The sequence below is a fragment of the Phalangium opilio genome, unplaced genomic scaffold (assembly GCF_054372755.1).
Source record: "Phalangium opilio isolate 3A_F unplaced genomic scaffold, DU_Popi_V2 ptg000079l_1, whole genome shotgun sequence".
Classification (NCBI taxonomy): domain Eukaryota; kingdom Metazoa; phylum Arthropoda; class Arachnida; order Opiliones; family Phalangiidae; genus Phalangium; species Phalangium opilio.
Genome location: NW_028324187.1, coordinates 5,637,124 through 5,661,536, shown reverse-complemented (window position 1 = coordinate 5,661,536; position 24,413 = coordinate 5,637,124). Strand labels below are relative to the sequence as shown.

Here is a 24,413-nt window from a genome sequence, read left to right as displayed (position 1 = left end):
AGCTATGCTATGCTAAGCTAAGCTAAGCTAAGCTATGCTAAGCTAAGCTATGCTATGCTATGCTATGCCATGCTATGCTAAGCTATGCTATGCTAAGCTATGCCATGCTATGCTAAGCTAAGCTATGCTATGCTAAGCTAAGCTATGCTAAGCTAAGCTATGCTAAGCTAAGCTAAGCTAAGCTATGCTAAGCTAAGCTATGCTAAGCTAAGCTATGCTAAGCTAAGCTAAGCTAAGCTATGCTAAGCTAAGCTATGCTATGCTATGCTATGCTATGCTAAGCTAAGCTAAGCTATGCTAAGCTATGCTATGCTAAGCTAAGCTATGCTATGCTATGCTAAGCTATGCTAAGCTATGCTATGCTAAGCTAAGCTATGCTAAGCTATGCTATGCTAAGCTAAGCTATGCTAAGCTATGCTAAGCTATGCTATGCAAAGCTAAGCTAAGCTAAGCTATGCTAAGCTAAGCTATACTAACCTATGCTAAGGTAAGCTAAGCTAAGCTATGCTATGCTATGCTATGCTATGCTAAGCTAAGCTATGCTATGCTATGCTATGCTAAGCTAAGCTAAGCTATGCTATGCTATGCTAAGCTAAGCTAAGCTAAGCTATGCTATGCTATGCTATGCTATGCTATGCTATGCTAAGCTATGCTAAGCTAAGCTATGCTAAGCTAAGCTAAGCTAAGCTATGCTATGCTAAGCTAAGCTAAGCTATGCTATGCTAAGCTAAGCTAAGCTATGCTATGCTATGCTAAGCTAAGCTAAGCTTTGCTATGCTATGCTAAACTAAGCTAAGCTATGCTATGCTATGCTAAGCTAAGCTATGCTAAGCTAAGCTAAGCTATGCTATGCTAAGCTAAGCTAAGCTAAGCTAAGCTATGCTATGCTAAGCTAAGCTATGCTAAGCTATGCTATGCTATGCTAAGCTAAGCTAAGCTAAGCTATGCTATGCTAAGCTATGCCATGCTATGCTAAGCTATGCTATGCTAAGCTATGCCATGCTATGCTAAGCTAAGCTATGCTAAGCTATGCTAAGCTAAGCTAAGCTAAGCTAAGCTATGCTATGCTAAGCTAAGCTATGCTAAGCTAAGCTAAGCTATGCTATGCTAAGCTAAGCTAAGCTAAGCTATGCTATGCTAAGCTAAGCTATGCTAAGCTATGCTATGCTATGCTAAGCTATGCCATGCTATGCTAAGCTATGCTATGCTAAGCTATGCCATGCTATGCTAAGCTAAGCTAAGCTAAGCTATGCTAAGCTATGCTAAGCTAAGCTAAGCTAAGCTATGCTATGCTATGCTAAGCTATGCTAAGCTAAGCTAAGCTAAGCTAAGCTATGCTATGCTAAGCTAAGCTATGCTAAGGTATGCTATGCTAAGCTAAGCTATGCTAAGCTAAGCTATGTTAAGCTAAGCTATGCTAAGCTAAGCTAAGCTAAGCTATGCTAAGCTAAGCTATACTATGCTATGCTAAGCTAAGCTAAGCTAAGCTAAGCCATGCTATGCTAAGCTATGCTAAGCTATGCTAAGCTAAGCTAAGCTATGCTATGCTATGCTATGCTAAGCTAAGCTAAGCTATGCTATGCTATGCTAAGCTAAGCTAAGCTATGCTATGCTATGCTAAGCTAAGCTAAGCTATGCTAAGCTTAGCTAAGCTAAGCTATGCTATGCTATGCTAAGCTAAGCTAAGCTATGCTAAGCTAAGCTAAGCTAAGCTATGCTATGCTATGCTAAGCTATGCTATGCTAAGCTAAGCTAAGCTATGCTATGCTATGCTAAGCTAAGCTATGCTAAGCTATGCTAAGCTATGCTAAGCTAAGATAAGCTATGCTAAGCTAAGCTAAGCTATGCTAAGCTAAGCTATGCTATGCTAAGCTATGCTATGCTAAGCTAAGCTAAGCTAAGCTATGCTAAGCTAAGCTATGCTATGCTATGCTATGCTATGCTATGCTATACTATGCTAAGCTAAGCTCTGCTATGCTAAGCTAAGCTATGCTAAGCTATGCTAAGCTATGCTAAGCAATGCTAAGCTATGCTAAGCTATGCTATGCTAAGCTAAGCTATGCTAAGCTATGCTATGCTAAGCTAAGCTATTCTAAGCTAAGCTATGCTAAGCTAAGCTATACTAACCTATGCTAAGCTAAGCTATGCTAAGCTAAGCTAAGCTAAGCTATGCTAAGCTAAGCTATACTATGCTATGCTAAGCTAAGCTAAGCTAAGCTAAGCTAAGCTAAGCCATGCTATGCTAAGCTATGCTAAGCTAAGCTAAGCTATGCTATGCTATGCTAAGCTAAGCTATGCTATGCTATGCTAAGCTAAGCTAAGCTATGCTATGCTATGCTAAGCTAAGCTAAGCTATGCTAAGCTTAGCTAAGCTAAGCTATGCTATGCTATGCTAAGCTAAGCTAAGCTATGCTAAGCTAAGCTAAGCTAAGCTATGCTATGCTATGCTAAGCTATGCTATGCTAAGCTAAGCTATGCTATGCTATGCTAAGCTAAGCTATGCTAAGCTATGCTAAGCTAAGCTAAGCTATGCTAAGCTAAGCTAAGCTATGCTAAGCTAAGCTATGCTATGCTAAGCTAAGCTATGCTAAGCTATGCTATGCTAAGCTAAGCTATGCTAAGCTAAGCTAAGCTAAGCTATGCTAAGCTAAGCTATGCTATGCTATGCTATGCTATGCTTTGCTATACTATGCTAAGCTAAGCTAAGCTATGCTATGCTAAGCTAAGCTATGCTAAGCTATGCTAAGCAATGCTAAGCTATGCTAAGCTATGCTATGCTAAGCTAAGCTATGCTAAGCTATGCTATGCTAAGCTAAGCTATTCTAAGCTAAGCTAAGCTATGCTATGCTAAGCTAAGCTATGCTATGCTATGCTATGCTATGCTATGCTAAGCTAAGCTATGCTATGCTATGCTATGCTAAGCTAAGCTATGCTAAGCTAAGCTAAGCTAAGCTATGCTATGCAATGCTATGCTATGCTAAGCTATGCTATGCTAAGCTAAGCTATGCTATGCTATGCTAAGCTAAGCTAAGCTATGCTAAGCTAAGCTAAGCTAAGCTATGCTAAGCTAAGCTATACTATGCTATGCTAAGCTAAGCTAAGCTAAGCTAAGCTAAACTATGCTAAGCTAAGCTATGCTAAGCTAAGCTAAGCTCAGCTATGCTAAGCTAAGCTAAGCTATGCTATGCTATGCTATGCTAAGCTTAGCATAGCATAGCTTAGCTTAGCTTAGCTTAGCATAGCTTAGCTTAGCATAGCATAGCATAGCTTAGCTTAGCATAGCATAGCTTAGCATAGCATAGCTTAGCTTAGCATAGCTTAGCTTAGCATAGCTTTGCTTAGCTTAGCATAGCATAGCATAGCATAGCATAGCATAGCATAGCTTAGCATAGCATAGCATAGCTTAGCTTAGCTTAGCTTAGCATAGCTTAGCTTAGCATAGCATAGCATAGCATAGCTTAGCTTAGCATAGCATAGCATAGCATTGCATAGCATAGCTTAGCATAGCTTAGCTTAGCATAGCATAGCTTAGCTTAGCTTAGCAAAGGTTAGTATAGCTTAGCTTAGCTTAGCTTAGCATAGCTTAGCTTAGCTTAGCTTAGAATAGCTTAGCTTAGCATAGCATAGCTTAGCATAGCATAGCTTAGCATAGCTTAGCTTAGCATAGCATAGCTTAGCTTAGCATAGCATAGCATAGCATAGCATAGCATAGCATAGCATAGCTTAGCTTAGCTTAGCATAGCTTAGCTTAGCATAGCATAGCTTAGCATAGCTTAGCTTAGCATAGCATAGCTTAGCTCAGCATAGCTTAGCTTAGCTTAGCATAGCTTAGCTTAGCATAGCTTAGCTTAGCATAGCATAGCATAGCTTAGCTTAGCATAGCATAGCTTAGCATAGCATAGCATAGCTTAGCTTAGCTTAGCTTAGAATAGCTTAGCTTAGCTTAGCATAGCATAGCATAGCTTAGCTTAGCTTAGCATAGCATAGCATAGCTTAGCTTAGCTTAGCTTAGCATAGCATTGCATAGCTTAGCTTAGCTTAGCATAGCTTAGCATAGCTTAGCATAGCATAGCTTAGCTTAGCTTAGCTTAGCATAGCATAGTATAGCTTAGCTTAGCATAGCTTAGCTTAGCTTAGCTTAGCATAGCTTAGCTTAGCATAGCTTAGCTTAGCATAGCTTAGCTTAGCATAGCTTAGCATAGCTTAGCTTAGCATAGCTTAGCATAGCTTAGCTTAGCATAGCATACCTTAGCATAGCTTAGCTTAGCATAGCATAGCTTAGCTTAGCTTAGCTTAGCTTAGCTTAGCATAGCTTAGCATAGCATAGCATAGCTTAGCTTAGCTTAGCATAGCTTAGCATAGCTTAGCTTAGCTTAGCTTAGCATAGCATGGCATAGCTTAGCATAGCATAGCATAGCTTAGCTTAGCTTAGCATAGCTTAGTTTAGCATAGCTTAGCTTAGCATAGCATAGCTTAGCATAGCTTAGCTTAGCATAGCATAGCTTAGCTTAGCATAGCTTAGCTTAGCTTAGCATAGCTTAGCTTAGCATAGCTTAGCTTAGCATAGCATAGCATAGCTTAGCTTAGCATAGCATAGCTTAGCATAGCATAGCATAGCTTAGCTTAGCTTAGCTTAGCATAGCATAGCATAGCTTAGCTTAGCTTAGCATAGCATAGCATAGCTTAGCTTAGCTTAGCTTAGCATAGCATAGCTTAGCATAGCTTAGCATAGCATAGCTTAGCTTAGCTTAGCATAGCTTAGCTTAGCATAGCATGGTATAGCTTAGCTTAGCATAGCTTAGCTTAGCTTAGCTTAGCATAGCTTAGCATAGCTTAGCCTAGCATAGCATACCTTAGCATAGCTTAGCTTAGCATAGCATAGCTTAGCTTAGCATAGCTTAGCTTAGCTTAGCTTAGCTTAGCATAGCTTAGCATAGCATAGCATAGCTTAGCTTAGCTTAGCTTAGCATAGCTTAGCTTAGCTTAGCTTAGCATAGCATGGCATAGCTTAGCATAGCATGGCATAGCTTAGCATAGCATAGCTTAGCTTAGCATAGCTTAGCTTAGCTTAGCTTAGCATAGCATAGCATAGCTTAGCATAGCTTAGCTTAGCATAGCATAGCTTAGCTTAGCTTAGCTTAGCATAGCATAGCTTAGCTTAGCTTAGCATAGCTTAGCTTAGCATAGCATAGCTTAGCTTAGCTTAGCTTAGCATAGCTTAGCATAGCTTATTTATTTTATGAACGATATACTTTTTTGAGCTTAGTTTTGAGTAAATTTTATTGCAAGCTTATTACTTCTTTATAGCTTACATAATACTTTATCATGCGTGAAAATAATGATTTTAGTTTTTACTTTATCTGCTTTGCATATGATCATGAGCCATGATATGCTTGATGGCTTTTTTAATTGACTTAATAATGAATGAGGAATGATTGTAGAGGATGTGAATTATTTATAACGAATGTCTTGTTTTATTATTTATTAATCTTGAAGTGTTTGTTTTGTGCATCTTTAATATGTAACTAAATAAATTAAAATTTATTTATCTTTTTAATTAAATAGGTGATGAAAGTAAGAGTTTCTCAAGCACTTGAGTAAGTTATTATTTTTTTAATTATTTTTAAATTAAGCTGATTAATTTAATTTAATTAGACTTAAGTGGATTAATTAAGTTGAAGTATTAATATTTTATTATTATTATTTTTTAATTATTTGGGAAGATGTATACAGCGAAATTCAAGCAGAGGGTAATTTATTTAATATTTTATAAAATGTTTATTAATTGTTTATTTAAATTAATTAATTTTAATTACAGACGTGTATGAATGCACGTACTGATATTTTTTTTACAAACAAAGCATATTTGCTAATATTATTATTATTATTATTATTTAAAACCGGCCATAATTGAAATTGATAGGACCAAAATAATTTTAATCCTAATTATTATTATTATAATTAATTATAAATTAAACTTAAATATTTTGGAAGTATTTTTTATGGTAATTAATAATTAACAACGAAAAATTATAGTAACTAAAGTATTGAGGGGAAATATCTAGTCTTTTTTTATATATATATATAAAAATGTACACAGATAAACGGCTTTAACAATTAATTATTAATTAGTTTGCATGAAGTGTCAAAAGAAATTAGAAATATATCTTTGTAATAATAACTTTAAAAATAGTATTTTTTGTTGTCACATGTTTTTATACGAGTTATACAAGGCCACAAAGCTTTTATTATAAACAGTTTTTAACCAGTTTTTAAGCCTTAAAATATTGCCTTAATAATTAATATACACAGAAAGAAATTAACAAAATGTTGAAATTAAATGGATTAAATAAATTTTTTTGGTGAAATATTAATTATACACATTTTATCAGTCCAAATAATAGTGTTATATTTAGCTTGATTATAAATTATGTTTAATAAAAGGAATTTACAAATTTTTCTCAATAGTTTTATTTCATAAGGAATAATTAACTGGTATTTATTAATTTTATTTACGAATAAGTAAATAAAATTAATTGGTTTTCCGAGTCCGAAGTCCGAACCAAAGAGTTGAGCGCGTGATCGAGTGGGCTATTTCTTACAACACGAAGGAAGAGTTGAAATACAAAATCGTCGTCTGCTTAAGTTGATGGATTTGTCGTTTAAAGGGCATTATTAATGAAATATTAATTACTTTGAATAAAAATAACTTATTATTAGGCAAATAAGTAACTATAATTGTTAAAAAACTGGTAATAAGATCATAATTATGGATGTAAGTACTCTAAAAACAAGGCTAATACGTCGTTCACGACTGCTAAGCCTTGGCCTTTGGTAAACCGTAACCGTAACTAAAAGTTTTAATTTAAAACACATTATATAATTAATTAGAGAGAGGATAAGAATCTGGAAATGGCAATAGATGCCATGATAACTCGGGCTCATGATTTAAAAGCTTCAATCGGGGCATTTATATTGAAACTCGAAAATGAATATACTGTTATGAATTGGTATTAAATTAAGCATACAATAATTAACAATTAACATAAATGATTAAATATAATCAATAAATTTAGGCCATCAACCTTAGATAGTTTTGCACTCCTTTCGGGACAAATTAGTAGCATACTCCGTATTTTAAAAAGTGAAAAAACACCACTTTTACGTAACCGAGTTCTTCTACCTCTTTTACTATCTCCTGACAAAGATGAGGAACTAATGGTGAATTAATGACGATTAATTTAATCCTCTTCAGTCATTAATAAGAGTATAATTATGTAGAAATTAACCGAAAACCGAGTTTCGGTCTTTAGCCACGAAGTAGTCCCTGATTATTTAAGAACAAAACCCGATCCCGAAGTTGAAAGTAGAGATCAGTTGATTTTGAATAAAGTTAGCATTGTTTCGTCTGATGCAGCGCAGGTATAAAATGAGAAATTGAGATTAAATCAAGGCAAAACTTAATTAAATGCGTTAATTAAAAATTTAGAAACAAATAACGAGTATGAATAAAATTGCTAACAATGTTATTGACATCATTAAATCAAATCGTGAAGAATGGGAAAGTGAATCTGGTAATTAAAATAATTAGTATAAGTTAAATCATAAGTTTATAAGCTTTGTTCCATAAGTATGTCACTACCTATACTTCGTAATGCTAGTGGCTTAATGAGAGCTAGTTCAAGAACGACGTGAGAATTGACTACACTCGGTTTCGCAGGCCATCCTCCTCTTTAGTCTATACTAAGCCTTTGACAGCGCCTCACCAGGCGTCGCTTTACGAGAATCTATGACGTTTCGCCTACGTCACTTCATGACAAACTCTCATTAACGAGTGACACACTTATGGAACGAACATACCTTATAAACTTATGGTTAAATTTAGCTCAGGATGGTAAGTTTTAAACCTTTTTACAGGACAACGAGCTAGCGCTATTCAAACCTCATCTTTGGCTGATACAACTACATTAATTAGCGCTATTAGCTTAGGCAAAGGCTTAAAAAGCTCTGTGGGATCTCCGAAAGGTCCAGGGGGTTCCATGCCCCCGCAAAACAATACCCCAAGACCCGGTACACAAAAGAAAATAATTAAAAACCAGCTTTTAATTTGTTAAAAATGTAAAATTAATTTTTATTTCAGTATTTCCAGTTGGTCCAGCACCCGGAAAAGTTCCGAGTGCAATTAAAACTAACATCAAATCAGGCAATGCCATGCATCCATACGCTAGATAATAAATAATTTTACAACAATTTGTTCAATCGATCAATTCTTTATTAAAATCAAAAATAATTTCGTCATCAGTTTTGGTTTTATTTTTTATCGGATATGAACTCCCATTGGTTTATTTGTTGAGGATTGTGAAGCGGCAACTTTTTTCTTCTCAGGATCATTAGCGAAACAATTCCATAATCTCAATGTTTCATCAGCTCCCGCTGAAACGACTGTAGTACCATCAGGACTCATTGCCAAATTTAAAACTCTCGATGTATGTCCAGTTAATTCCGCTATCTTCTTCATAGTGGGGTATTTCCAAATGATAAGTTCATTGTTGGCAAATCCGTGTCCTGTTATGAATTCTTTGTAATTGGTTGACCATAACATGGCGCAAACCTTAAATAAAGATAATAATAATAATAATAAGTTGATCCTGGACGCTGAAAGAAAAATCTATATCTATTTAAATAACTGACTGATAATCAACGCCCAGCCCAAACCGCTTGCCCTAGAAGGCTGAAAATTTGCAGGAACGTTACTCATAAGTAGTAGGCGCGTACTAAGAAAGATTTCCCCCCCAATCCGCCGCCATCTTAATAAATGGCGCCCAGAAATGTAAAAACTCTTCTCTACGCAACAAAGTCCGCGCGTTTCAACCGATTTCACAGATATTTAGTACACGGGTTTCCTTTAACCTATAGACGGACTGAATGGTCTTTTGGGTTAGATTTGTTGCCATCTTTTTAAATGGCGGCCAAAAACTTAAAAACCCTTCTTTATGGAATAATGTCCGCGTAATAAAAAATGCATCCCGACGGGCTGACGGGCAACGCCGAGTGCCTTCGCTACTAGGGTGCTTCAAAAATATTAGTCATCAGTAGAATCTACCCATTCTTTGTATCATTTTGATGGAAGTTCTTATTACACGCGAGCGACGCCGCGGGTAACAACTAGTAATATTATAAATACAAACCTGCGACTTTGTATCAATTGTATTAAGACAAGTCCCTAAACTACAACTCCAAAATCTGACGCATCGATCGGCAGTTCCTCCACCACTGGCTAAAAGACTCGATTGCCAAGGACACCAAGCTAAAGCTTTAACAGCCGCTTGATGGTCAGTGAAAGTGAAGAGTGGTTGAGAGTCGGTTATATGAGACGTCGTATTTCCGGAATAGATATTTAAAACATTGTCATTTCCACCACTGGCCAAGAAACGTCCATCAGGGGACCATTTAAGACCACAAACTTCTTGAGTATGGTGTTGAAGATTAGCCTGTAAATGTTGGGCGACTCTGACGTCATGGTGATGAATTTCTCCTGATCTAGAACCGCTGTTTCAAAATTATTAGAGGAGGAAAATAATAATTAGGTACTGAGGGGAATTCAAACTCGTTTCCGTTACTGTAACAATCAAGTACCTGCTTAAAATATAATTATTCCATGATAAGCAACCGACTCTTTCTCTATGACTTAGCATAGTCCTGGATCGTTTTAAGTTCTCAACATCCCATAACTGAACTTGATTGGTACTTGTCCCGACAGCTAAATAATTCCCTTCCTTAACCCATGATAAAGAGGAGATGTATTCTCCGGGTTCTTCTAACTCCGTTAACTGATGAATTTCTCCACTTCCCGCGTTCCAAATGTAAATACTAGCTCCTAAAGCAACCGCTAAATGATTGTTGCTACTCCAATCCAAAATATTTAAATCTAAACAGTTTCAATATGAAATTAAAACACAACTGGAAATAACCTAAGACTTAAAAAAATGCTAACAATAATCGTCCTTAATCTCCGGAGCATCGAGAATTTTTTCTGGAGCTTGTGGGATGAATCTAGTGTTCTTTTTAGTCGAACACGGAGTTCTAGAACAACTATAAATGACTCTTAAGCTGTTTGAAAAGCCTTCAGGGGCTTGGGGCGCTTTATTTTTGTAAGCCATAATGCGGAAGTTTGCTAAGTCAACATTAAGGTTGTCGCTAAAAGCTTTTTGATATTCTTGGTTGTTGTAGCTTTGATCGTCATCCGCCGGTTTATCTTGAACTAGCTGAAATTTAACTTAATTAGCCTATATAGTGATGAAATTTATTGAATTAGGGCCAGATTTTTTGTACCATGTGATGTCCAACGTCAAATTGCATCCCCCCGCGATTTGGAATAAATCTATCAGCTACATTAACACCACTGGGTGTTTTAGGGGTTTTGTTGCGACCTGGGGTTGTCGATTTAGTTTTACCAGGAGTTTTATTAGGGGTTTTTCCATTATTGCTTCCAGTGGTCGATGTATTTGCATTAACATTTGCTAAAGCGGAAGTATAGCTTAGGTTGTTTGATAGATTTAGGGAGTTACTGAAGCTGGAAGTGGATGTTTCAAGGGCTTTTCTTTGCCAACGAGGCATGGGTCCTTTAGATAAGGGACCGTCCATTCTTAAAACATTCATTAACTCATTTTCTAAATTGAAATGCGCCATGATCTAATACCGTTTACGGAGTCTTCTTGCAAAAAAAATCTGTTAATGAAATATTAGTCCAAGGCTTAAGAGGAGAAAATTAAATAAATACTTATTTCAAAATGCACTTAAGGAAATTGGTTTCCAAATGATTTACCTAGATTTATCTCTACTGTAAAAATATCCTCGCGTTTATTTCGGTTTCCAAAAAATCCAATAACCAACTTCTAGTCCAAAACTTTCAAAAGTGAAGCAGGAAATTAAAAGTCAGGTCCGTTGAAAATTTTGAATTTGGAATAACGCTCCGCCTTTGATGATGTCATAAGAATATAATTTTCTATTGGCTGTTCGCGTCAATGCTGCCAGATATGCTGAAAGTTTCACCAAAGCCCACTCGATCACGCTTGAAAAGTGAAAGTAAATTTATTTTTATGTTCTGGCAGTCTTGCCCTTGAATTCTTATTGGTCGATTGTGACAATGCCGTGGTGCACGTTTCCCTGATTGTCTATGCACTTCGTAATTAAACAAAAGTCTATGTTTAATTATGTTTATAGCTTTTAAAATATTAATTTTATGACAATTTTGGTAGTATTAAGTATTTTAAAGTCTCCCAGGAATACATCCACCTTTGTATAAGTCGAAGAAGCCATTCTTTTGTGCGGTTTTTAAGCCTAAAGACTAATCATGGCCGCTACCTTCGAAGGTGTCACGGTTTTAGGATTAAGCGAAAATGGTGAAATTACCAAAAAAATAAACTATCCCGTTGCTTTACGCGTGGTTGACGAATGCGATAGTTTAGCACTTAACTTCAGAACAAGTAAGTTTTGAATCATTAAGGTATTTCTAGTGTTTTAGTTGTATGTTATGTTTAGTCTTACTCACTAAGCCTTGGTCTCTCCAAGAATGGAGCTCACTCAAGCATGCATGCTGATGCTGCTAGCCATTCTTTTTGATAAATATAGTTGCCAAGACCATATTAGAACAGTTAAATTAGCCATGCCAGGGTCTGAATGTTCCCTATTAAGTTCTAAGTACAAATGTGGACCGTTTATCACTAACACACATTAGCCCTGTTTATCATGTTCTTTGCCTGTGGTGTTTCCGAGTTCACTCTCATATTGCTAACAGATTCTAAGTTATTTTAACTGTGGTCTTTTTAAATTTGAAGCCCCAAATGTTCCTGATTATGTACTCGAAGATAATGTCTTCAAAACAACTGAGACGGCCAGGTTTGGGAGATTATCATTTGTGTTGACTAATGAGTTTAAAACTACGCTTTTACAGTTCAGATCTGAAGCCGGTAATCTCATTAAACTCGGGGGTTTTACTCTTTATAAACTTTCTAAGCAATCTGGCCCATTTCAGAACTTCTCCACTTTCAAAAACTCATTAATGACTTCAAGAAAGGGAAAGAAAATTCGATTTTTACTCAAAGAACTGATGACTCATCAGCCACGCAGTACTTCCAGTTTTATGGATATTTGTCCCAACAACAAAACATGATGCAAGATTATATTCGAACTTCAACTTACCAAAGGGCTATACTTTCTAATATGGAAGATTTCAAAGATAAAGTATGTATTCTTAAGTTTCTCAGAGTAAAGTGTTCAAGTGTAACTAATGAGGAAAAGCTTTTATCTTTTAGGCAATTTTAGATGTGGGTGCTGGATCTGGAATTCTGTCATTTTTTGCAATTCAAGCTGGTGCTCGCAAAGTTTATGCAGTAGAAGCCAGTTCTATGGCTAAACATGCTGAAGTATATATATATATAAAATAAATAATAATTGTCTGTAACTAGTTGGGAGGGTTTGGGGGGAACATATATATAGGCCTGGCCTAATATAGTTTGGGGCCACATGAATTGGCCTAATATATTTTTTGGTGGCACATAAATTGACCCAATGTAGTTTTGCTGGCACATAAATTGGACCAATATAGTTTTGGTGGCACATAAATTGGACCAATGTAGTTTTGGTGGCACATAAATTGGACCAATGTAGTTTTGCTGGCACATAAATTGGACCAATGTAGTTTTGCTGGCACATAAATTGGACCAATATAGTTTTGGTGGCACATAAATTGGACCAATATAGTTTTGGTGGCACATAAATTGGACCAATATAGTTTTGGTGGCACATAAATTGGACCAATGTTGTTTTGCTGGCACATAAATTGGACCAATATAGTTTTGGTGGCACATAAATTGGACCAATATAGTTTTGGTGGCACATAAATTGGACCAATATAGTTTTGGTGGCACATAAATTGGACCAATATAGTTTTGGTGGCACATAAATTGGACCAATATAGTTTTGGTGGCACATAAATTGGACCAATATAGTTTTGGTGGCACATAAATTGGACCAATATAGTTTTGGTGGCACATAAATTGGACCAATATAGTTTTGGTGGCACATAAATTGGACCAATATAGTTTTGGTGGCACATAAATTGGACCAATGTTGTTTTGCTGGCACATAAATTGGACCAATGTTGTTTTGCTGGCACATAAATTGGACCAATATAGTTTTGGTGGCACATAAATTGGACCAATATAGTTTTGGTGGCACATAAATTGGACCAATATAGTTTTGGTGGCACATAAATTGGACCAATATAGTTTTGGTGGCACATAAATTGGACCAATGTAGTTTTGGTGGCACATAAATTGGACCAATGTTGTTTTTCTGGCACATAAATTGGACCAATGTTGTTTTTCTGGCACATAAATTGGACCAATGTTGTTTTTCTGGCACATAAATTGGACCAATGTTGTTTTTCTGGCACATAAATTGGACCAATGTTGTTTTTCTGGCACATAAATTGGACCAATGTGGTTTTGGGTGGCACGTAAATTGGCCCAATGTAGTTTAGGGTGAACATAAATTGGCTCAATGTATATTTGGTGGCGCATAAATTGGCTCAATGTATATTTGGTGGCGCATAAATTGACCCATTATAGTTTGGGGGTACATAAACCGGCCCAATTATGTTTGGGGGAACATAAACCGGCCCAATTATGTTTGGGGGAACATAAACCGGCCCAATTATGTTTGGGGGATCATAAACCGGCCCAATTATGTTTGGGGGGACATAAACCGGCCCAATTATGTTTGGGGGAACATAAACCGGCCCAATTATGTTTGGGGGGACATAAACCGGCCCAATTATGTTTGGGGGAACATAAATTGACCCACTATAGTTTGGGGGAACATAAACCGGCCCAATTATGTTTGGGGGGACATAAACCGGCCCAATTATGTTTGGGGGAACATAAACCGGCCCAATTATGTTTGGGGGAACATAAACCGGCCCAATTCTGTTTGGGGGAACATAAACCGGCCCAATTCTGTTTGGGGGAACATAAACCGGCAAAATTATGATTGGGGAAACATAAACTTTCCCAATATATTATGGGGGAACATAAACCGGTCCAATTATGTTTGGGGGAACATAAACCGGCCCAATTATGTTTGGGGGAACATAAATTGGTCTATTATAGTTACAGTTGACTGTAAAATTATGTTCTTAAGGAAAATTCCACGTTTTCTTTTCTTTAATAGAATTTAGTTTACCACAATAAACTTCAAGGTAAAATTGTAGTGGTGCCTGGTAAGATAGAGGAGATATCTTTACCGGAACAAGTTGACGTGATAATTTCTGAACCCATGGGATATATGCTCTTCAATGAGCGGATGTTGGAGACTTATTTGCACGCCAAAAAGTGGCTGGTCCCTAATGGCAAAATGTTCCCTTCTCGAGGTGATCTGCACGTTGCCCCTTTCAGTGACGCTTCCCTCTACATGGAGCAACTGAATAAAGCCAACTTTTGGTATCAACAGTCTTTCCACGGAGTTGATCTATGTAGCTTGAGAGAAGCTGCTGTCAAAGAGTATTTCCGTCAGCCAGTTGTGGTAAATCACTTCCTTAGGAGTTACTTAATTAGCTTTATTATATAAAATATAACTTTTATATCAGGATACATTTGACATTCGCATCTGTATCGCCAAATCTATCAGGCATACTGTAGATTTTGAAAAGGCAAACGAAACTGATCTCCATTGCATTAATATTCCATTGGAATTTGTTATTATACAACCGGGAGAACTCCATGGATTAGCCTTTTGGTTTGACGTGGTTTTTCTGGGTTCAAAGTAATTATTAAGTCCTCCTCTTGAACTGAGCTTAAAGGGAGGGTGAAGTAGAAAATCAAGTGATTTTTTATCGATTCTTCTACTAATTATAAGACCTGACTGCATAGTCAAACATTCAGGAAATACAGATTCCGAATGATTTTAAAATTCACATTAGGTTCAGATTTTAAGGATAATTTTAAAGAAGGTCCTCCGACCAATCGCGTAACGCCCTGCCTTCCATTTAACAAAATTCTCGTGGCTCGTTCCGTGTTGAATGAAATTTATCACGAGATTTGATAAAATTCGCACGCGACGTGATAATCGTGGCGCGAGACATGTAGCGTGCCACGAGAATTTTGTTAATAAAAAGGCAGGGCGTTACGCGATTGGTCGGAGGTCCTTCTTTAAAATTATCCTTAAAATCTGAACCTAATTTGAGTTTTAAAATCATTCAGAAGTATTTCCTGAATGTTTGACTATGCAGACTGGTCTTATAATTAGTAGAAGAATCGATAAAAAATCACTTGATTTTCTACTTCACCCTCCCTTTAAAGAGTTCCCTAAGTCTAAAGAGAAATAACTCTGAATATTATTTCCAGACACCATGTATGGTTGTCCACTTCCCCTACTCAACCTTTAACTCATTGGTACCAAGTTCGTTGCTTATTAGAAACTCCCTTGTTTGTCCAAAGAGGTCAAATAGTGACGGGACGAGTACTTTTAAATTCAAACAAAAGGTTTTTAAAACACACCTTTGATATGAAAGCGTAACTTAAAACCCAAAACTGAATAAATTCATTGTAATATTGTTTTTAAAGACAAAGCTACGATGTTGAGATTGATCTATGTGTCGAAGGAACTGGCAGTCGGGCTGTTAACACTTTAGATTTAAAAAATCCATTCTTTCGCTATACTGGGCAAGCGCCCGCTCCACCCCCTGGTTGCAACGAAACTTCCCCCAGCGAAGCTTATTGGCAAACGTTGGATGCCCAGACTAATGGTAAAATAAAATAGTAAAAGTAAGGTTCTTAGGAATGGTTAAGGGTCACTAACTCTAGGGCGATTTTAGGCGCTTCTGGTCTAGTAGTCAATGGCATTTCACTGGTTAATGGAACAACGGTTTTGGACCTACATCAGCAGCAGCAACAACAACAACCCCAACATTTGGGTCAACATCAATCCAGTATTATAACATTAGGTAAACGTAAACATTCTTAAATGTTCTTTGGTTTGTATAGTTGTTGCTGGCTTCATTGTATGTTTGCTAAATGTACCTTTTGGAAACCAGATATCATTGTTATTTATTTATTTAAATATATTCAGAAGGAATTAAGGTTTAATATATGTATTTAAACTTTAAACTAAAAAGGTATAGTCAGTGTGACTAGGCACAATTTATGATTCGGAATTACTTATAAACATTTTTTAACTCCTTTTTTGAAAGACTTCAAAAGCTACTTTACAAAATTTAGCTTAAACTAGTCAAAATTAAATAACTTAAGTGAGACATTCACAAAAGTCACTCGACGGTAGAATTAAAATATATTACCCAAAGGCCAAAGCCCCCTTTTTTGTAATGTTACTGGGAGACGACCAAGCGGTTCAAAATGAAAGCTTTATAGTAATTACATTAGTATTTAGTGTGCCTTTAGACTTACGGAAAGAAAAAGAAAAAAAAACTATCTATGAATATTTGAGTTTTAATCCAAAAATTATTAAAAAAATTGTTGAAAAAAACGAAGAAAAATTGAAATTTTATTATTCATTTTTAATGCGCAGGGTCTCTGCCTAGTCCCGGTACCGTTGCCAATAACAGCAAAATGTCCTCCCGTGTGCAAGCTAACGTTCCTACGAGTTCCATCGGTGGCGGAATCTCCCCCTCCCTCTTTACGCAGGTATAATAATCGTCTTTTCAAATGTTCCGCCCACTTTTTACACCAATAACTACCAAATCAATAACTTGGGATGATGGGGGCGGATGCATAATCTGAGTCAAATAGGGGCGCTAACTGTTGAACGACTCAGGCGCGGTGGGACGCTAGAAATGGGGGAAGAATACACGCAAAAATGGCGGGCGGTCTTCTTGATTCTCTGACTAGTTTGACGTAGACCGCCCGCCATTTTTCCGTGTATTCCTCCCCCATTTTTCCGTGTATTCCTCCCCCATTTTCCGTGTATTCCTCCCCCATTTTTCCGTGTATTCCTCCCCCATTTTTCCGTGTATTCCTCCCCCATTTTTCCGTGTATTCCTCCCCCATTTTTCCGTGTATTCCTCCCCCATTTTCCGTGTATTCCTCCCCCATTTTCCGTGTATTCCTCCCCCATTTTTCCGTGTATTCCTCCCAACCTTTTTTCCGTGTATTCCTCCCCCCTTTTTTCCGTGTATTCCTCCCCCCTTTTTTCCGTGTATTCCTCCCCCCTTTTTTCCGTGTATTCCTCCCCCCTTTTTTCCGTGTATTCCTCCCCCTTTTTTCCTTGTTTTCCTCCCCCATTTTTCCGTGTATTCCTCCCCCATTTCTAGCGCCCCTTCGGACCTTAGTCGTTCCGCAGTCAGAGGCCGCTTTCTCTCAGATTACCCATCATCCTCGAAATAACCATTAAATCACATTGGCACTCCTTATAATCATCCCTTAGAGCCTAAAACAATTAAAAGGTAGGGGAACTCCTCCTTCCCGATGTTGCTCAGAGGTCAAAGAAGACAAGGCTTAACTTAGGTTTAGGACATTAGGCTTTTAATAAACATCGTGCGTCGGGTTAAGATTAAAACTGGTTTCCGTCTAATTCAAATCCTACTGTCTCTATTCTAGCAGCAGCAGCAGATAGTTCTGGGCAATACATCGCATTTCCCTGTCAATAACAGTCTAATGATTGGTGATTATGTCACGCCTGGTAATTTGATAATGCCCACTCAAGATACCGTTCATCAGAATTTAATGTTCAAACATTAATACAAACAAAAAGGAATAAAAGAAAAGTTCGTAACGTGACTTTTAAAAATAAAAATGCGATTGAAATTCCATCGCAATATTCTCTTTAACGACGAAAGATAACGTTATGAAAGTTAAAAAAAAAAAAAAATACAAATGTAATGAAAACAAACAAAAAAGTTCACAGACAATGCGCTCAAGAAGTTAAAGAATTTGGAATAAGGATTTTTGAAACGTTAAGTAGATAGAAGAATAGAATATCGTAATTTAAATAATGGACAGGCCAATGTTGTTTTTGTTGTTTTTTTTTTAATTTGTGACAAAAGAAATGGACCTTATCAGGGATTTATCATTTTCTCAAACAGGTAACAAGTACAGTAACCGACAAAAAATAAAATTATTACAATTTGAAAAAAAAAAAAAACCATAACCAAAAGAAAAAACAAGAAAGGCATTCCATATGATGGCAGCTTACGAGCTCAAATAATCCCACCCGTATTTGTTTTTGTTTTTTTTTTTTTTTTAACCTACCAGCCATTTTCATTTGAGTTTTGATGTTCATTATTTAATCTTAATGCCCTCAATTTTTACATCATTAAAAAACCAATTTTAGCCAAAAAAAAAAAGTGTTTTCTAACTTGATTCTAAATTTTATCAACCATTTAATGTTAACTTTAAGCTTAATTTTACATAAACATGGTTGATTTCAATAACTTCCCAATAATATTGTTCAAAATTTCTTTATTTAAAGAAAAACCATTTTTTATTTATTCTTTTTTTAGGTTAACACGCACAATTTGCCTGATGTCTATAAAATCTTAGAAAATGATTGTTTTATGAGAAAAAAAAACTTATTTCCGTTACCGAGTTTAAGAATGACCTACAATACACCTTTCTGTAAAGCTTCTTGATGATAAATATGCACAATTCCTCGATATTTTGAGCCCATAATTGACTTTGGATAGATCAAGGATGATTGGGGGGAAAATGGCGGGCGGTCTTCTTGATTCGTCTGACGCAGATCACCCGCCATTTTTTCTGAATATTCCTCCCCCCATTTCTAGCGTCCCACCGGACCTGAGTCGTTCCATAGTTAGCGTGCCGATTTCCCTCAGATTAGGCATTTTCTCCCCATCGTCCTTGGTTAGATAAAACGCTATAAAAGCAGCGTTAAAAGGCCAGAAACGCGTTTTTCGCTTTTCAATTTTTATAGTTTTCTAATGTCTATGAAATTTTCCCGCCAAAAAGCACGCTAGTGATTGGCTAGTCAATTTGATAATACCGGAAATAAGCAGACTTAGAAATAGCACACGTCCACTGGTCCAAAACCAGTTTATTAATTGCTTGGACTAGTTTTTTAATTCAAAATGTGGGGGTTACTGGTCCTCGGGACCAGTTTATTAATTGCAAATCTATAAGAGAACAAAGGCTGGGACCACTCCGGAGACCAGTTTATTATTTAGGACACTAGGGGGGGTCACTGGTCCCAAGGACTAGTTTAAAAATTATCCTTATTTCTAAGTCTGGAAATAAGCCAAATTTTCCCGCCAAAAAGCACGCTAGTGATTGGCTAGTCAATTTGATAATACCGGAAATAAGCCGTAATATGTTTCTGGTTTTCCTGGCTAGTGGAGGCCATTTTTAAATGGAAGCAACATATGTTGAATGTTGACAAACGAAAGTATGGCAACCTCAGATTCAGATTGCGAAAATTTTGAAAGCGCGGATGAAGGGGATTTAATAGAATCAAGTAACTCCATTTCTTCCTCAATTAAGTTAGAAACAAATAATAATCCAAAGGAATCAGAGAAAAAAGTTGACGTAATAGATGAAAAATCGGCAAATGAAGCCAATGAAACCAGCGGTAAGGAACATTTGACATTGGAAAAGGTTTCCGTTCTCGACGCGGTTATTTCTAACGAGGATAAGGTTGAAGTTATACCACAAAAACCTAAAGAAAATATAAAAAAAGGGCCTGAAAATATAAAAGAGAACCGGGTTAAGGAAGATGTCAAAAAACGTAAGCCTAAACCTATTGATGATTCTAAGCATGAAGCTGCCGAAGATTTATCCAAAAAGACTGAAAAACCAAAGGAGGATAGCTCTAATGATGGTGAAACGTCTAAATCTCATGACAAAGATCTTAAAGACGTTTGTAATGAGAAGGAAACTAAAAAATCAAAACCAGAAGCCATAGAGACGGAAAAGGATGGTCATACCATTGAAACTGCTTCTTATACAAAAGCAGAACCTACTTCTAAACCAAAATCAGCCGTGCCAAAAGAAAAATCAACAAGAATATTAGAAGAATCAAAATCCAGAGCAAAAAGTGAAGAAAAACCTGAAGATTTGAATGTTAAAGTTGCTAGAAAGCTTAGCAATCCTGAAAAATCCTCTAGAGTCATGTTACACATTGAAAAGAAAGCCCTGGAGAAAAATTTAACAACTAAAAATCAAAATTCTACTCAATTAACTGAGAAAGAAACGTCTGTTTTGGACAGACTTAGCACAACTCATAGGGAAGAAAAAAAGGCATGTTATACACATAGTAAGCGGGTGAAGAAAATGACATTAAATGATATGATTTTTAACATAGACATCACCTGGTTGGGGAGGATTGGGAAATTGGGGTACCTCTTTCATTTCTTCCGCAGCTTCATCAGTTTCTACTTTTACTTCACACGTTAGTAAGTATCCTTAAGTGGACACTAGATCACTTAGTGTTTGAAAAACCTCGGAGGAACCAACCATCCTATTTTCCTTGATTCAAGCTCAAGGAATTGAAACTGTTATTGAATCAGTTGAAGCCACATTAGGAGCTCCGTCTCCGGAGGAATTGGCTGCTAATCTAAGCAAAAAGGAATCCAATTCCAAAGAAGAAAAAGAAACTGAGATAGAAACAAATAAGCCTACTCTCTTAGAGAAACAAGATAGTACCACGCAAAGTCTAGAAAGTTCTTCTCCAAAAAGTATAGAATCTCACGAAGGAATTTTACCGGGAAGTCTTTTGGGTGGGGTTTCTGCTTTAACTAGAGCAATTGAATCAACGGTAAACCATACCATAACAGTTTAATTGGCGAAACAATTAATCAACTTGAAGTTAATTAATTAACATCTTAGGGATCTAAAGTAATAAGCGGAGGTTTGGATACCTTAGAATTAATTGGGAAAAAAACCATTGATATCTTAACTGAAGGTGATCCTGGTTTGAGAAAGAAACGTAATATATTTTCTGGTGATGAAACCACACTGTCTCAGGTGTGTAACATCATAAGTTTATAAGATATCTTATGAACTTATGGTAACATCAACAGTGGTGTGCGAGTACTCGTTAAGTTCGAGTACTCGGTTCGAGTATCGAGCCGGGTACTCGACTCGATACTCGATAACAACACATTGAGATACTCGAGACAGATTCGAGTAGCTTTTTAACATCTTAAATACTCGACAAATACTCGAATCCGAGGCTTACAACTATAGCAGACGATGAGTTCATGATCATTTATTTTGAAAATCAATTGTTCAATGTTTAATTGATCACTAACAATCTTTCTGAACTAGTTCGATATTAGATAATTGAAAATCTTCGTTATTTTCAAGAAATTTACAAAATTGCTACTCGACAAGTCAATATTTGAGACTCGATAATTACTCGAAAGAACCAAAATTTGACCTATCTAAATACTCGATACTCGAAAGTATTTTTGAGACTCGGCTCGATACTCGATAAGAAATTAGTTTCGATACTCGGACTCGGCTCGAAACCGAAAAAACGGGACTCACACACCACTGAACATCAATCAAAAATATAGTTAGCTCTTCTAATGTTTTGTGGGGAACATTTTAGGTACTTAGGGAAGCCAGGGATCGTTTAGAAAGTTCATCATTAAATGATGAGTCTCTTGAAGACCCATTTCCAGTACATTACAGCAAATTATTTGATGAATTCCAAGGTTTAGTGCATTTAGAAGCGTTGGAAATGCTCTCGAGTCAAAGTAAAACTAAACTGCAAGACATAGTCTTGATGTTGGAAACTGATAGTTGTGACCAGTTGGTGGTTTCCATGGAAGAAATTAGGAGATTATGCGATGATTTACCACCAACTGATGATACCCCTGATGAAGAAGCTAGTCAAGACTTTAATAAACTCTTAACTGAACATGTCTCTGGGTTACCATTTAATCTTCACGTTGATAAAATTAAAAATGTTCAATTTGAAGCCAGGGAATGGGTTGATAATTGTAAAGAACAGCAAGAAAAACGGGAGATTGTTGATGCTAAAGTATAAAATGATTTTTCTCGAGGGGTCGGACGTTCGGCATTTTAGTGTACGGGATTTTGAGATTTCAAGATTTTGAGATTCTGACTCAGATTTTAGAAATCTGGAAATCTAGTCCAAGATTTTAAGATTTCGGGATTTTAAAGGAGATTTTTCAGATTTTGAACGCGATTTTCAGATTTCGAAGAAGATTTCGGGATTTTGTTCAGGATTTTCAGATTTTGAAGGAGATTTCGGGCTTTGGAACAAGATTTTCAGATTTTGAAGGAGATTTTCAGATTTCGAGGAGATTTTCAGATTTCGAGGAGATTTTCTGATTTTGATATTTTAGGATGAGATTTCGGGATTTTACGTTAAGATTTCGGGATTTCTAGATTTTAATGTGAGATTTCGGGATTTTAGGTGAAGATTTCGGGATTTTCAGATTTTAAAATAGGGATTTCGGGATTTTCAGTTTTTAAGGTAGGGATTTTGGGATTTCTAGATTTTCACGTGAGATTTTAAAATTTTCAGATTTTGACGTGAGATTTTAAGATTTTTAGATTTTGACGTGAGATTTCGGGATTTCGAGATTTTCGAGAGAGATTTTAAACAGATTTCAAACGAAGTGTACGGGATTTTGACAAACGTCCGACCCCTCGATTTTTCTTCTTTTAATTTTTAACTAATTACTTATCATTGTGTTGTTTTAGGAGATTTATATTAAAGCCATTACAGTTTTGGCAAAGTTATCCGCTTGTATGATGGAGCTTTATCATAAAATAGCGGAACTTTTACTTGTTTCTGGTCCACCTTTAAATGAATTACATAATCATTGCAAACATTTAACTAGGTATGAAATAATAAGGATTTAAATAAGAGTTTATTAACAAGATTATTTTAATTATTATTATTAATAATATTATAGCTTAACAGCTGTTTTAAATTTGGAAATACAAATTTTAACATCTTCATTTTGTCAATGTTTAAATACAGCCGCTGTAAGTTAACCTAACCTATTAAAGGGAGGGTGAAGTGGAAAATCAAGTGATTTTTTATCGATTCTTCCACCAATTTTAAGACCAGTCTGCATAGTGAAACATTCAGGAAATACTTCCGATTCCGAATGATTTTAAAATTCAAATTAGGTTCAGATTTTAAGGATAATTTTAAACAAGGACTGTCGACCAATCGCGTAACGCCCTGCCTTTTTGTTAACAAAATTCTCGTGGCACGTTCCGTGTCGAATGAAATTTATCACGAGATTTGATAAAATTAGGCGGGCGAAGTGACAATCGTGGCGCGAGACACGGAGCGTGCCACGAGAATTTTGTTAACAAAAAGGCAGGGCGTTACGCGATTGGTCGGAGGGGCTTATTTAAAATTATCCTTAAAATCTGAACCTAATTTGAAATAATTTTAAAATCATTCGGAATTGGTATTTCCTGAATGTTTCACTATGCAGACTGGTCTTAAAATTGGTAGAAGAATCGATAAAAAATCACTTGATTTTCAACTTCACCCTCCCTTTAAGGTTATTTTATCCCAACCAAAATGGTTACTTTAAATTCAGCGTCTGCTGCATTTAATGACGGCCATCTTGGTGGTAGATTTCGCCTAAAAATTGGTTAACTCTTAATATAATCTTTAAGGATGATTCGGAAGATCCCGATTCCGTTAACCCATTAATAACAAACATTTATTTGGAAGCGTCAAATAGTAATTCATATATACAAGATGCTTTTGGGCTTTTAATTCCGGTGCTACAAGAAATTGGGTCCAAATCAATTCCAACGTCGTACAGCTAAAAAAAATGTCCATTTTTTTGTTTCAAAAGCTTTGAAAATTGAAATTTGAAATTTGTTTGAATTGAAAAAATGTTTAATATAATATAATATAATTACGGTGAATGTTTTAAAATAAAAATACCCAATCAAAGAATAATTAATTAATTTGATAAGCCTAATGAATGATCTATATCTATATAAATCAAAGTCCTGACTGACTGACAGACTGATAATCAACGCCCAGCCCAAACCGCTTGCCCTAGAAGGCTGAAAATTTGCAGGAACGTTACTCATAAGTAGTAGGTGCGTACTAAGAAAGATTTCCCCCCCAATCCGCCGCCATCTTAAAAAATGGCGACCAGAAATGTAAAAAATCTTCTCTATACAACAGAGTCCGCGCGTTTCAAACGATTTCGCAAATATTTAGTACACAGGTGTCCTTTGACCTCTAGGCGGGTTGAATGGTCTTTCGGGTTCGATTTGTCGCCATCTTTTTAAATGGCGGCCAAAAACTTAAAACCCTGCTTTATAGAATAGTGTCCGCGTGAAAAATAATAAAAAATGCATCCTGACGGGCTGACGGGCAACGCTGAGTGCCCTCGCTCCTAGGGTGCTACAAAAATATCAGTCATCAGT

The 24,413-nt window shown here is 36.4% G+C and overlaps 5 protein-coding genes across 13 annotated transcripts in view; 4 read left to right on the top strand and 1 right to left on the bottom strand.

The window, feature by feature from the left end:
• Positions 1-6,455, top strand: part of LOC149654389 (uncharacterized) — a 55,814-nt gene extending 49,359 nt beyond the window's left edge. For 2 of the 5 annotated variants that reach the window (XM_089845871.1, XM_089845865.1), the window contains exons 12-13: positions 5,720-5,750; positions 5,819-6,455. In XM_089845871.1, the coding sequence (XP_089701997.1) occupies positions 5,720-5,750; positions 5,819-5,841 (54 nt within the window). In that variant the 3' untranslated portion in view covers positions 5,842-6,455. Of the gene's footprint in view, positions 1-5,565; positions 5,599-5,719; positions 5,751-5,818 lie in introns of all 5 variants that reach the window. The other 3 variants (XM_089845872.1, XM_089845866.1, XM_089845867.1) reach the window with 2 other exon arrangements.
• Positions 6,456-6,604: 149 nt separating this feature from the next.
• MED8 (mediator complex subunit 8) lies at positions 6,605-8,301 on the top strand. 2 transcript variants are annotated; one of them, XM_089845889.1, is made up of 7 exons: positions 6,605-6,834; positions 6,892-7,010; positions 7,077-7,221; positions 7,282-7,422; positions 7,490-7,574; positions 7,918-8,070; positions 8,141-8,301. In XM_089845889.1, exons 2-7 carry the CDS (start codon positions 6,913-6,915, stop codon positions 8,230-8,232), a joined length of 714 nt encoding a protein of 237 aa, XP_089702015.1. In that variant the 5' UTR covers positions 6,605-6,834; positions 6,892-6,912; the 3' UTR covers positions 8,233-8,301. The 2 variants fall into 2 exon arrangements, with proteins under 2 accessions (XP_089702015.1, XP_089702014.1); XM_089845888.1 differs by having other exon boundaries at positions 6,606-6,775.
• On the bottom strand, positions 8,101-11,057 carry fzy (cell division cycle 20 protein fzy). 2 transcript variants are annotated; one of them, XM_089845875.1, is made up of 6 exons: positions 10,826-11,057; positions 10,333-10,753; positions 9,995-10,265; positions 9,637-9,928; positions 9,189-9,549; positions 8,101-8,611 (listed from the first exon to the last, which is right to left on the bottom strand). In XM_089845875.1, exons 2-6 carry the CDS (start codon positions 10,687-10,689, stop codon positions 8,318-8,320), a joined length of 1,575 nt encoding a protein of 524 aa, XP_089702001.1. In that variant the 5' UTR covers positions 10,690-10,753; positions 10,826-11,057; the 3' UTR covers positions 8,101-8,317. The 2 variants fall into 2 exon arrangements, with proteins under 2 accessions (XP_089702001.1, XP_089702000.1); XM_089845874.1 differs by having other exon boundaries at positions 10,333-10,728.
• Positions 11,058-11,150: 93 nt separating this feature from the next.
• On the top strand, positions 11,151-18,669 carry Art4 (arginine methyltransferase 4). 3 transcript variants are annotated; one of them, XM_089845860.1, is made up of 11 exons: positions 11,152-11,486; positions 11,838-11,969; positions 12,035-12,243; positions 12,315-12,425; positions 14,233-14,583; positions 14,648-14,823; positions 15,405-15,542; positions 15,624-15,805; positions 15,875-16,003; positions 16,585-16,700; positions 17,613-18,669. In XM_089845860.1, the coding sequence occupies exons 1-11, from the start codon at positions 11,354-11,356 to the stop codon at positions 17,751-17,753; spliced, it is 1,818 nt and encodes a 605-aa protein (XP_089701986.1). In that variant the 5' UTR covers positions 11,152-11,353; the 3' UTR covers positions 17,754-18,669. The 3 variants fall into 3 exon arrangements, with proteins under 3 accessions (XP_089701987.1, XP_089701986.1, XP_089701988.1); XM_089845861.1 differs by lacking the exon at positions 16,585-16,700 and having other exon boundaries at positions 11,151-11,486; XM_089845862.1 differs by lacking the exon at positions 16,585-16,700 and having other exon boundaries at positions 17,616-18,669.
• Positions 18,670-19,317: 648 nt separating this feature from the next.
• On the top strand, positions 19,318-23,934 carry LOC149654385 (protein FAM114A2). The gene is made up of 8 exons (XM_089845856.1): positions 19,318-20,264; positions 20,329-20,419; positions 20,504-20,781; positions 20,853-20,990; positions 21,580-22,014; positions 22,704-22,843; positions 22,919-22,991; positions 23,643-23,934. Exons 1-8 carry the CDS (start codon positions 19,398-19,400, stop codon positions 23,796-23,798), a joined length of 2,178 nt encoding a protein of 725 aa, XP_089701982.1. The 5' UTR covers positions 19,318-19,397; the 3' UTR covers positions 23,799-23,934.
• Positions 23,935-24,413: the final 479 nt, after the last annotated feature.